Source organism: Maylandia zebra, linkage group LG18 (genome assembly GCF_041146795.1).
Source record: "Maylandia zebra isolate NMK-2024a linkage group LG18, Mzebra_GT3a, whole genome shotgun sequence".
NCBI lineage: Eukaryota > Metazoa > Chordata > Actinopteri > Cichliformes > Cichlidae > Maylandia > Maylandia zebra.
In genome coordinates, this window is record NC_135184.1 from 24235299 (window position 1) to 24248410 (window position 13112).

Genomic DNA, 13112 nt, shown 5'->3' on the forward strand with positions numbered 1-13112 from the left:
CAAGGAAGTAAGTAGTAGTCGTCGTAGTAGTCGTAGTCGTACTACTAATAGTGAAAATAGATGAAAAGGTTCCACAAATTTAAACTTACAAAACACATTTTCACAATAATGTCTGAGGTGAAAAAACTTATAAAGTTATACTCATAAACCCACAACTCTATTCATGCAGTTATGGATCATTGTATAATATATTTTAAAGCAGCTAAGGTGACCAAAAAAAATAAAAAAGGTTGTGTGCTGATGAATTTTACATCAATCAGATCGCCAAGCAAACAAAAATGGATATGCACACGTAAACACAAGAACCCTCAGCAATGCACATATGGCATAACTGAATGTTTCATATCATCATATTAGTCAAGAGAATACAGTTGCCAGTTTGTGCAGAAGCCAAGTGCAGTTTGGAAGCTGGCATAGTATCAATGAGGAAATTAATCTGTTCCAACAAATGAAGCAGAAGATCAACCATAACAATGTTTATTCATGCTAAACTCAGAAGTCATGCTTTGGTAATTTACTCTGCCATAGGGTCTCCACTGTCATCATTTCTCCCTAATGAATGTTCAACATTTGGTCATAAAAAGGATACAGCCAGCTCTGTTCCTATGTCCGAAGCCCAGATGCTGTAGAAGGGATTTTTCAGCTGGACACCTCTAAGGAGGAGAAAAATAAATAAATAAAAAAAACAAACATCAAGTATGACAGAAATCTTTTTTTATATACAGACACACTTCGAAGGAGTAATATGATAACACACAACCCATGGAAAAGAAAAATACTGGTACAATGCAGTACATTTAACTAATTTTGAACAATTAGCCATAGCAGTTGCAAATAAGGAGTGACTACTGTGGTTTGAAAAAAGAAATTATATAGTCTCCTGATGAGTATCTGGACTCAATTAATAGTGTCATGTAAATAAATCACAAAACTTGCATAGAATATGCTCATAGGAGTTAAAACGGGGCATTATCTAGGGCAGCGGTCCCCAACCTTTTTTGCGCCACGAACCAGTTTATGTCTGACAATATTTTCACAGACCGGTCTTTAAGGTGTCACGGATAAAGACCCAGGGAAACCAAGTTAAGCATAAAAACAATAAAATAAAAAAAAAGATAAAAAATTCCAGAAATTCCCTCCCCCCCGGGCCTCAACTCTCGCAGCCTGGTACCAAACGACTGGGGTTGGGGACCGCTGATCTAGGGTATATCGATTGGCTAACAGCTTGTGAGTAACAAATCAGTAGCCAATGAGCATGCATTGTCTTCAGCTGTTATCAAATCAATCCATTCCCTGTACGTCTGGTTTCCAAACAGAGACCGCAAAAAACGCCCAGTTCAAAGGTTCATAAACAAGACTTTGCCAACCAATGAGTGAGGTCACGGTGGCTACGTCCATCTTTTATACCGTCTGTGGTTTGCTGTAAACGCACCTCTATAATGCAATGGACATACTCCGTTTTAATATGGTTATTTAAAACTGTGTTTAATGAAAACTTAGTCTCACCTCTCACACATGTCAAAGATAAAGAGGCAGAAGGAACCAAACACGACAGGTCCAACCTGCTTCCAGTAAATTGAGAAACGGTTCCTCTCTGTCTGGTCCTGAAAGAGAAGCACAAAACAGACAGATGTTTTTCACATTTCATCACTTACTGCATGCTACCTTCTCGAGGAATGGCCATGCTATAGATGAAACAGATGTCCTTTTATAAACACACCATCTTCATCAGAGTTTTTGATTTGTGATTGACTGATTGACTGGACTGCGATCTTAAAAATCAACTAATGTCTGTGCTCACTGTCACAGACATGTTAGCCAGCAAATGTAGATCTCACAGTCAGTGGAGGGTAATTTAGAAACTATGATAACTTCTGATACTACGAAGACCTACAGTGGGGCAAAAAAGTATTTAGTCAGCCACCAATTGTGCAAGTTCCCCCACTTAAAATGATGACAGAGGTCAGTAATTTGCACCAGAGGTACACTTCAACTGTGAGAGACAGAATGTGAAAAAAAAAAATCCATGAATTCACATGGTAGGATTTGTAAAGAATTTATTCGTAAATCAGGGTGGAAAATAAGTATTTGGTCACCTCAAACAAGGAAAATCTCTGGCTCTCACAGACCTGTAACGTCTTCTGTAAGAAGCTTTTCTGTCCCCCACTCGTTACCTGTATGAATGGCACCTGTTTGAACTCATCATCTGTATAAAAGACACCTGTCCACAGCCTCAAACAGTCAGACTCCAAACTCTGCCATGGCCAAGACCAAAGAGCTTTCGAAGGACACCAGGAAAAGTATTGTAGACCTGCACCAGACTGGGAAGAGTGAATCTACAATAGGCAAGCAGCTTGGTGTGAAAAAAATCAACTGTGGGAGCAATCATCAGAAAATGGAAGACATACAAGACCACTGATAATCTCCCTCGATCTGGGGCTCCACGCAAGATCTCATCCCGTGGGGTCAAAATGATCATGAGAACGGTGAGCAAAGATCCCAGAACCACACAGGGGGACCTGGTGAATGACCTGCAGAGAGCTGGGACCAAAGTAACAAAGGTCACCATCAGTAACACACTACAACGGCAGGGAATCAAATCCCGCAGTGCCAGACGTGTTCCGCTGCTGAAGCCAGTGCATGTCCAGGCCCGTCTGAAGTTTGCCAGAGAGCACATGGATGATACAGCAGAGGATTGGGAGAATGTCATGTGGTCAGATGAAACCAAAGTAGAACTTTTTGGTATAAACTCAACTCGTCGTGTTTGGAGGAAGAAGAATACTGAGTTGCATCCCAAGAACACCATACCTACTGTGAAGCATGGGGGTGGAAACATCATGCTATGGGGCTGTTTTTCTGCCAAGGGGACAGGACGACTGATCCGTGTTAAGGACAGAATGAATGGGGCCATGTATCGTGAGATTTTGAGCCAAAACCTCCTTCCATCAGTGGGAACTTTGAAGATGAAATGAGGCTGGGTCTTCCAACATGACAATGATCCAAAGCACACCGCCCGGGCAACAAAGGAGTGGCTCCGTAAGAAGCATTTGAAAGTCCTGGAGTGGCCTAGCCAGTCTCCAGACCTCAACCCCATAGAAAATCTGTGGCGGGAGTTGAAAGTCCGTGTTGCTCGGCGACAGCCCCAAAACATCACTGCTCTCGAGAAGATCTGCATGGAGGAATGGGCCAAAATACCAGCTACTGTGTGTGCAAACCTGGTAAAGACCTATAGTAAACGTTTGACCTCTGTTATTGCCAACAAAGGTTATGTTACAAAGTATTGAGTTGTATTTTTGTTATTGACCAAATACTTATTTTCCACCCTGATTTACGAATAAATTCTTTACAAATCCTACCATGTAGATTCATGGATTTTTTTTTCCACATTCTGTCTCTCACAGTTGAAGTGTACCTCTGGTGCAAATTACTGACCTCTGTCATCATTTTAGGTGGGGGAACTTGCACAATCGGTGGCTGACTAAATACTTTTTTGCCCCACTGTAAATCAAGCTTCAGTAGTTGCAAAATTCTCTGACCTGTGACATCTCACATTTGATGATGCCTGTTCACAGGAGAAACAGGCTCCATCCATTGATTTCCAAGAAATAGGAAAAATACCAAATATTTCATCCGAACAACATTAGCAGTACATTCAGTGAGTGTGAGGTAGATTTGTGACAGACAGGTGAAGGACACACAGAAATACAGATTCTTTGATTTGTTAGTAAATGTTCTGTCCTTATTGTGCGTCCCTTTGCCCAACTTGACAGACAGCTAACGGTTCCAATGAACATTGGAGGCGGAAGTAAGTTTAAGGCTTTTTACTTCGTCAGTAGTTCAATGATTTACGGGAAGAAAAGGATGTCAAACTAAAAACAAACACAAAGTAAATGTCACAAGATGTCTTTTCCTCTTTACACACACTTCTAGGATATGAACTATACTGTTATATAGTATGTGTAATCAACAGCGACTCAGTATTGATCACAATACAACTTAGCGAGTTTAGCTTCCTCAAAGATAAACATAGCACATGAAATAACTGGTTTCTAAACAAATCTATGTAATAGAAATGCACCAAATAAACTTGTAAACATGTTGTACATTAATACTCACAAGCAATAACTCTCCAAGGCAGAAACGTTTTAAAGAGCAACAACATATTCTGCAGGCTAACAAGCGACCAGCTTCCTGTTTCCTCTACCCACAGGAACACAGAAAAACCCCACCAAAATAAAAGCTGGTGAGTATTTCCACTATGACCAGCAGAGGGTGCTGAAGAGAAAGAACCTATGCATGCCATAACACTCCCCGTCTGGTATTGTAAAATACCATTATGAACCAACTGAAACATCATAAACTGCAAGATTTTACAGATTATATCTGAATACAATGTTTACCATCATGACACACATACTTCTCAGTCCTTTGGGGACATCAATAACACTGTCTCTGACACAGGTCTCTGACATAGTTCCATTTCTCGAGACCCTCACTTCAATCTTCCTGACCCTGCCATCCTTATCCGGGAAGATCTGGTTGACAAGTCCCATTGGCCATTCATTCCGCCTCGCTTGTGCGTCTTTGATGAGCACCAAATCTCCCACCTTGAGGTTTGTATGGTTACGTTGCCACTTGTTCCGGCTTTGCAGTGTCCCTAAGTACTCCCGTCTCCATCTGGTCCAAAATGTGTTTGCAAGGTGTTGAACTTGCCTCCACTGCTGTCGATGGAGATCTTTCTCAATAAAATTTCCCAGAGGGGGAAGAGGAGTGCACACCTTCTGAGTGAGAAGCATGGAAGGTGTCAACAGGAAGGGTGTGTCAGGATCTGTTGTGATAGGAGACAAAGGTCTAGCATTAATGATGGCTGTTATCTCTGCCCTCTCAAACTGAAGAATCGATGCAGGGAATTGATGAAACTTGATGCGTCCATCGACTCAATCAGTTCAATGTGCACAGCACGTGTGCTAAGACACGTAAAAAGAACAGCCCACCTTCTGCTATTTGCCTGGCCTCCTCTTGTGCGCCTTGTGACCACAGACCAAGGGCCAAATACATCCAAACCCACGAAGGTGAAAGGAGGTTCGGTGCTGATACGATCAGAAGGCAGATCTGCCATTCTTTGCTCAGTTGCTTTCTTCCTAAGTCTGTTGCAGGTGATACAGTTGTGGATAATCTGTTTGATTAGCCTCCTTGCTCCTGTAATCCAATATCCAGCAGTACGGACTGCACCTTCTGTGAACACCCGTCCCTGATGCATTACTCGCTGGTGATGGTGTTCTACTATCAACTTGGCAACATGGCTACCACCTGGAATAATGAGAGGATGTTTCTCCTTGTAGTCGATGTTGGCGTGTTTGAGCCTTCCACCTATCCTCAAGAGTCCTTCATCATCACAGTAGGGATTGAGTTTTTGTAAAGAGCTGTGTTTTGGTATGTCTTTACCATTAGCAATACAGGCAAGTTCCTCCTCAAACATTTCCTTCTGCACACTTTTGATGACGACAATCTCAGCCTTTGTCAGTTCCTCTGCTGTGCGAGACTGTTTGCAATGATGCCATGAACTGCAAGAGGGACCTTCATCTTTGCTCTTGAAGACCTTTGCAATATGAATGAGCAAACTAAGGGCCTTGAGGAGTTTCTTCAAAGAGGAAAAACGTCTGAACCTTTGCGATCCAAGCAGAGACCCATCATTACTCGTGTGAGTGACAAAGCTGCGTATTTCATCATCCAACTCGGGGTCCACAAGGTCATAGGTTTCAGCTTCTCTTGTAACACTAGCTTGTAACAAGAAGGCAGGTCCTTTAAGCCAGGCACTGTCACCAAGCATGGCGGTAGGCACCGAGCGTGTGCCTATGTCAGCAGGGTTAGAGCTCGTAGGGACATAGTGCCATTGTTTTGGTCCTGAAATCCTCCTGATTCGCTGCACCCTGTTGCCAACATATACATAGAACCTCTTCGTCTGGTTGCTTATATAGCCTAAAACCACACGACTGTCTGTGTAGAATTCAACTGCCTCAAGATTTAGGTCCAGTTCACTTGTGATGACTTCAGCAAGCTCTGCAGCTAAAACAGCAGCTCCCAATTCCAGTCTTGGAATTGTATGAGCAGATTGTGGGGCCAATTTTGCTTTCCCTAGAACGAAGCCCACCTGATGGTTCTGATTTTCGCCAGTGGTCTTTAGGAAAGCAACTGCTGCAATGGCTTTAGTGGAGGCATCTGAAAAGATGTGTAACTCTTTTCTGATTGCTGTTGACATCGTAGCAGAAGCGTAGGTCCTTGGAATATGTACATTCTTGAGATCGACAAGAGATTCTTTCCATGTATCCCACTCGGCCTCCCTTTCTCTAGGCAGTGGAGTGTCCCAGTCTAGGGCCTCACTTGAAAGTTCTCTCAGCAGCATCTTTCCCTGGATTGTAACCGGTGAAGCAAATCCTAAGGGATCAAAAAGACCATTGATTGTAGCTAAGACACCTCTCTTTGTAAAGGGCTTCACTGTCTCTGCTACTCGAAAGGTAAAGGCGTCTTTCTTTAGGTCCCATATCAGACCAAGACTTCGCTGTGTAGGTGTCACATCAGTCTCCAGATTTAGCTCTTTAAGCCCCTTTGCACGGTCATCTGGAGAAAACGCATCAAGAACCTCAGAGCTGTTTGATGCTATTTTATGCAGGCGAAGGTTAGATGTGGCAAGCATTTCCTGTGCTCTCTTCATTAGATCAATAGATTCACTGGCTGTGGGCCTTGACATAAGCGCATCGTCAACGTAGAACTCCCTCTTAATGAAGCGTCGTGCATCTGATCCGAATTCCTCTTCACCATGAGCTGCTGCACATCGAAGGCCGTATATAGCTACGGATGGTGAGGGGCTGTTGCCAAACACGTGAACCTTCATTTGATACTCACAGATGTCATTGGCAGGATTGTTGTCTTCATGCCAGAGGAAGCGCAAATAGTTTCGATGGTCCTCTCTTACAATGAAACTGTGAAACATCTGTTCAATGTCAGCGGTTACTGCAACAGTTTCACGTCTGAACCTCAACAATACTCCCAATAAGCTATTATTGAGGTCAGGTCCAGAGAGGAGAACATCATTGAGAGAGACGCCATGGCACTTTGCACTTGAGTCAAACACAACCCTGATCTGATCCGGCTTCTGAGGATGGTACACCCCAAACGTAGGTAAGTACCAGCACTCCTTGTCCACCTCAAGTGGAGGAGCCAGTTCAGCATGGTCACGATCAAATATGTTCTGCATGAAAGCAAAGAAATGCCTCTTCATTTCAGGCCTTTTTTCAAGGGTGCGCTGAAGAGAGGATAAGCGTTTGACGGCCTGGTCGCGATTGTTGGGCAGCCACTGGCGAGGTCCCTTAAATGGAAGTGGCGCCACCCAGCTGTTGCTGTCATCTATGAACATCTCTCTCTTCATGACCTCTAGGAACAGTTTGTCTTCAATAGAAAGGCCGATTTTGTTATCGTCCTCGGATGTATCATAGATGGTGCTTCCAAGAGTGCATGCCTTAACTATAGGTGTTTTGGTGGTAGGGAAGGCTTTACGCTCAGACTTGGACCCATAATTCTCTTTGATATGAACCATATTTGGACATGGTCTGAAATAGGATGGGCGATTGTTCTCAAGCACATTAGTGTGATAGGCATCCACAGCTGCAGGCTTATGAGCATCACCTAAACAGACGTCACCAATGATGACCCATCCCAGGTCCAGTTTCTGTGCATATGGGGCATTGTGAGGACCGTTTCTATGCTGCCTCGCTTTGTGGACACTAAGTAGGTCACGTCCAAGTAAAAGGAGGATCTCAGCTTTGTGATCGAGTGGTGGGATGAGATGGGCTATTGGCCTTAGATGAGCATGTTCTGCTGCCACCTCAGGGGTAGGTATCTCAGCTCTGTTACTCGGAATGTTATTACATTCAATTATTGTCGGCAGCGTGACTGATGTGGCTCCGTCTAGTGACTCCACTACAAAGCCTGTAGCTCTTCTACCCATCATTTCTGTTGTTCCCGCACATGTACGAAATGTGAATGGAGACTCTGACCCCTCTATGCCATAAACATCAAAAAACTCTGACCTGGCAAGTGACCGATTACTCTGATCATCGAGCACGACATAAGCCTTTGTCACTCGCTCTGGCTGCGCTTTTGGGAAAACCTTTACCAAGCAGATCTTAGAACAGGATCTTCCTCTCTGAGCTTCTCCACATACTTCGGTACAAGTCGATGTTATAGCAGGCTGAGTTGTCTCTTCTGTGCCCTCCCCGCCATGACCAAAGAGAGTTGCAGGAGGTGGTCCTGGATGAAGGGCAGAGATATGATTCCTGCTTTCACATTCTGTACACTTGATTGTTGTGCTACAGTTCTTGGCCATGTGACTAGTGGAAGAACAGCATCTAAAACAGATACCATTGTCCTTGAGGAAGGTCTTACGCTCCTCAATGGGTTTATTGCGAAACCCTCTGCAGCGCTTGAGGGGATGTGGCTTTTTATGAATAGGGCACTGCCTTTCCACATCACAGGTTTGCTCTCTCACGCTGTCTTGGCCAGCTTTCCCCTGTGATATTTCCGTCTTGTGAGCAGAGACCAAACTCTTATAGGTCTTCCTCACTGTAGTATCTGATCTAAAGTGGTCTGTTGTAGATGCTAAGAGCCTGAAGCCTGGATCATTGCGGGCTTGTGCCTCTCTGCAGACAAAGTCACAGAGAAAGGAAAATGGCGGAAAAATGACACTATGGTCAACTTTATACCTAAAACCCTGAGAGAGCCACTTTTCCTGGATATTGTGTGGTAACTTGTCCACAATTGGAGCGACACCACGTGCAGTGTCAAGATAGCTTAGCCCTGGGAGATAACCCTCTGATTTTGCTGCCTCAACCTCTTGCAGCAGGTCACTAAGCTCTCTCAGCTTAACAGGATCTTTGCTACTGACCTTTGGGAAGTTTGTAAGCCTGTCGAACAGTGTTTTTTCAATTATCTCTGGAGAGCCAAAACATTCCTCCAAACGCTCCCAGGCTTTGTCCAGTCCAACTTCAGGACGACAGACATGCACTGTCTTTATTCTTTTCACATGCCGTGCTGAGTCGTGCCCTAGCCATTTAATAAGGAGGTCCAACTCCTCACTGGGGCTGAGTTTTAGTCCACTGATTGCATTCAGAAAGGAGGATTTCCACGCCCAGTAATTTTCAGGGCAGTCATCAAACTTTGTGAGACCAGCATTAATAAGATCCCTCCGTGCCAAGTACCTTGCTATATCACCCACCTGAGCACCGCCATCTGGTAGGAGTTGAGGTATGACTCAATCAGGCGACCTTTCCCTTGTGCTCTCTGGTGGGTGCGGTGTTGAGTGGGGATAAATACCAGACTTTGGTTCCTGAGATAGCCCTGATGTTGGAATGGCTTTGTTTCTCATTTTGAACAAGTGAGATTCAACATATGGAGTACCAAAGCTTTGCCTGGGTTGAATCGTGGGCTTCAGCTCATGAACAGTTGACTCTCTATGCTCTTCCTCTGGTTTAGCACTCTCGGTTGGCTGTAGATGCTGCTCCACATACTGCCGTGTCCTTTCAGCAGTCTCTTCAAAGGCTGGTTTCCTTTCAGTTTTGACAGACTCCTCTGCTGCAACCTCAAGGATGCTGGCTTCAGCCATAGCTGCTGCTACCTCCTTTTCATACTGTAAAGTGTTCAATTTGGCCTCTATGCGAGCCTTTTCAATCATCATTTCTGACTCTATTTTGGCATAATCAGCTCGTGCGCGAGCTGCCTCCAGTTTAGCACGAGCTGCAGCAGCGGCTCGACTGGCTGATGATCCACTCGATGCTATAGAGGCCACTGACCTGGTCTCTAGAGCCGACAGCTGCGTTATTTCTTTTGTGACTTGTGTGTCCTCCATCCCACAATGCTGCTGTGTGGCAAGCGTAAGCAGTAGTAGAGATGAGACGTGCTGGCAGACGAAGTTGCTGTCTTTGATTATCTCTGCCTGCTGAGAAGCTGCTTTTTTACTGTTCTGTCCTTATTGTGCGTCCCTTTGCCCAACTTGACAGACAGCTAACGGTTCCAATGAACATTGGAGGCGGAAGTAAGTTTAAGGCTTTTTACTTCGTCAGTAGTTCAATGATTGACATCCTTTTCTTCCCGTAAAACTAAAAACAAACACAAAGTAAATGTCACAAGATGTCTTTTCCTCTTTACACACACTTCTAGGATATGAATTATACTGTTATATAGTATGTGTAATCAACAGCGACTCAGTATTGATCACAATACAACTTAGCGAGTTTAGCTTCCTCAAAGATAAACATAGCACATGAAATAACTGGTTTCTAAACAAATCTATGTAATAGAAATGCACCAAATAAACTTGTAAACATGTTGTACATTAATACTCACAAGCAATAACTCTCCAAGGCAGAAACGTTTTAAAGAGCAACAACATATTCTGCAGGCTAACAAGCGACCAGCTTCCTGTTTCCTCTACCCACAGGAACACAGAAAAACCCCACCAAAATAAAAGCTGGTGAGTATTTCCACTATGACCAGCAGAGGGTGCTGAAGAGAAAGAACCTATGCATGCCATAACAGTAAAACAATTTTAGACGTAACTACTGAAATAGCACTGTGATAAATTACTCAGATTAAAGATTAATTCTAGAGGATATTTGGACCTGTGCAGTTATCCAGCATAGTTTTGTGACTTGGCGACACAACTTGTGCCTCAGCACTCCATAACCTCACACTGTAACCACTCTAGCACCTTTATGGTTCCTAAACACTTAAAGTGCAATAATACCACTGACAGTTGATCACTGAATGTCAAGGAGGGAAAAATTAAAAACAGATTGAGCTACAACACTGGCATCCTATTACATAACCACACCCAAATTCAGTGAGCACTTTAGAATGACCCATTTTTGACAAATGTTTGTAAAGGCAGACTGACTGGCTAGGTGCTTAATTTTATACAACTGTGGCAACTGAGCTGAAAACACCTGAATTCAAAGATTAAGAGGTGTTCCTCAATACTTCTGTCCAGACACTGTACCCAGGATTAAGACGAAGATGAAAATATCAACAGGCACCATCATAATATTGAGACTTCTCTGCAGAAGGACCCAAAAGGCTCATCATGCTGCTTTACATGAAGAGATCCTGCTGTATCATGCCACAAGAAGAGCTTTAAGGAGACGACGTGAATGTCTTCAAGTAGTTACGGTAGTAAGCTACTTGAATCCAGAAAGAAAGCATTGGGAAAGGACTGAAGTTTAATATTCAGCACAAGTTGACCAAGCTGAAAGAGTTCAGAGTTAATACACACCAGAGGTTATAAATGATGCCAAAAGGTGTGTCTATTAGATGTTGACAGGGAGAGATCTAATAAACTTTTGTGCAGCAGATACTTGGATGAGTAATAGCACGAAAAGGACAAGTGTAATTAATAAAGTCTGTGATATCTGCAGAGACCAACACCAAGGATTTGGAAGTTGTTTGGCAACATAATAAGCACACCTGTCTAATGTATGGAATTTTTTAAGACTGTCGTTCAAATTTGTAACAACATGATCAAACACTTTAGCATTGTATAGTGATTTGCTGGCGTCTCTACGTGTTACAGTGCAATTAATACACACACACACACACACACACACACACACACACACACACACACACACACACACACACACACTTTGTTTATGCAAAGTGGGCGGGTACTGGGATAAAACTTCTCTAGTAGTCTCACCAAAGTCATCTGTCAATGGGAGGAACAATACTGTTGTATGACAAGGTGGGAAGTACATGAGCCCTACACAAACACAGCCTCAAATGTATGAAGTGCCATAAATGTCAGCTTTTGATCTCACAAGAGCAACTGAACATCTGCATCACACATGTAAAATGTACCAGTCTCTGATCCAACAGGGGACTTTTAAAATATGATGTTCCCTTCTATTAACATCTGATAAAACCCATTTGAAAAATACAGTGATTGTGCATACATTGTTAATCATATCAGCTCAAGCACAGATCACGGCTGTCATGCAAAACTGTCTTGAACTTTTACACATTAACATAAAGCAAAATTAGATAATGAACAGAATAAACAGGTTGTACAGAGCAAAACCTTGAGAACAAGCAACCAGGTTTAAGAACAGGCCATGGAACCACACCACGTACAAGCTCAGGTGTGTCAGGTAGAGATGTGACATTGCTGCAGAGGCTTTAGCATGCCAACGAAAACAAGTGGAGCAGAGCCAGCCAGCCAACAGGAGAAAAGCCTGCTGTGCTACAGTCCAGAGAGTTGAGGCGGGACAAAGAGACGATGAACCTGTCTGAGGCAGACATGGAGCTCATCAAGACAATGGTCACTGTGTTCAGGTGACCAAAAAAAAAGCTGATGTCTGATCATCTCCGTGACTGCCTCAATCCAGGCCAGATTACAGACGTCAGATAAAAATGACCTGCGATTCTTTTGTGGGATGACAGCAAAATTCAGGGAAGATTTTGATGGCTGGTACACAGAGATCACACATCTTCAGTTCTTCTCTGCCCAGAACCAATGTTTCAAAGAACTGTGTTTCCTGGACAAAAATGACAACAAGATAAAATGGGCAAAACCACTTTTCCAAACTTTATAGTGTGACGTGTAGGTTTTTAACATGAACCCATGACAAGACTCAAGTTTTATTGTCCTTATTCAAAGAACAAAGCTTTAAGTCATGAGAACCATGTGGGTTTTTTTGACATTACTGAAAACAAACCCAAACAAATATGCATATAATGAAACACTGAATTGAACTCTTCACATCTGTCATATTTGCTTGTTCTCTAGCTTTCAGTTAACAGTTCTCTGTTTAGCTGTTAAGGGTCTTCTTTAAGATGAACACTCACTCAAAAAAATATATTATTATTTAATTAAACTGAGAAATAAGGAAATTATATAAATTAAGAGTCAAGTCTTGCAAGTGATGAATATGGAGATGCAAGATGTACTTCAAAATAAATACACCTTTACACTGAGAAAGCATAGAGTAGGATCAAGAAACAATAATCTGCACAAGTCCTCTGTGATTACACATGCAAGTGCATGGTGCTCTGCATTTTCCTAT

The 13112-nt window shown here is 43.0% G+C and overlaps 2 protein-coding genes across 3 annotated transcripts in view; both read right to left on the minus strand.

Annotated features, from left to right (window-relative positions):
- Window positions 1-13112, minus strand: part of wls (Wnt ligand secretion mediator) — a 29630-nt gene that overhangs the window by 2817 nt on the left and 13701 nt on the right. The window contains exons 7-9 of one of the 2 annotated variants that reach the window (XM_004570564.6): window positions 12465-12584; window positions 1507-1604; window positions 590-653 (exon numbers count right to left, since the gene is read on the minus strand). In XM_004570564.6, the coding sequence (XP_004570621.1) occupies window positions 590-653; window positions 1507-1604; window positions 12465-12584 (282 nt within the window). The remainder of the gene's footprint in view (window positions 1-589; window positions 654-1506; window positions 1605-12464; window positions 12585-13112) is intronic. The other variant, XM_004570565.6, reaches the window with a different exon arrangement.
- LOC143413608 (uncharacterized) lies at window positions 3479-11532 on the minus strand. Its single transcript, XM_076876865.1, has 2 exons — window positions 10399-11532; window positions 3479-10151 (listed from the first exon to the last, which is right to left on the minus strand). Exon 2 carries the CDS (start codon window positions 8381-8383, stop codon window positions 4871-4873), a length of 3513 nt encoding a protein of 1170 aa, XP_076732980.1. The 5' UTR covers window positions 8384-10151; window positions 10399-11532; the 3' UTR covers window positions 3479-4870.

Excerpts from the sequence above, each read along its gene's own strand:
- LOC143413608 (XM_076876865.1), bottom strand. The coding sequence starts at position 8,383 with ATGGCCAAGAACTGTAGCACAACAATCAAGTGTACAGAATGTGAAAGC.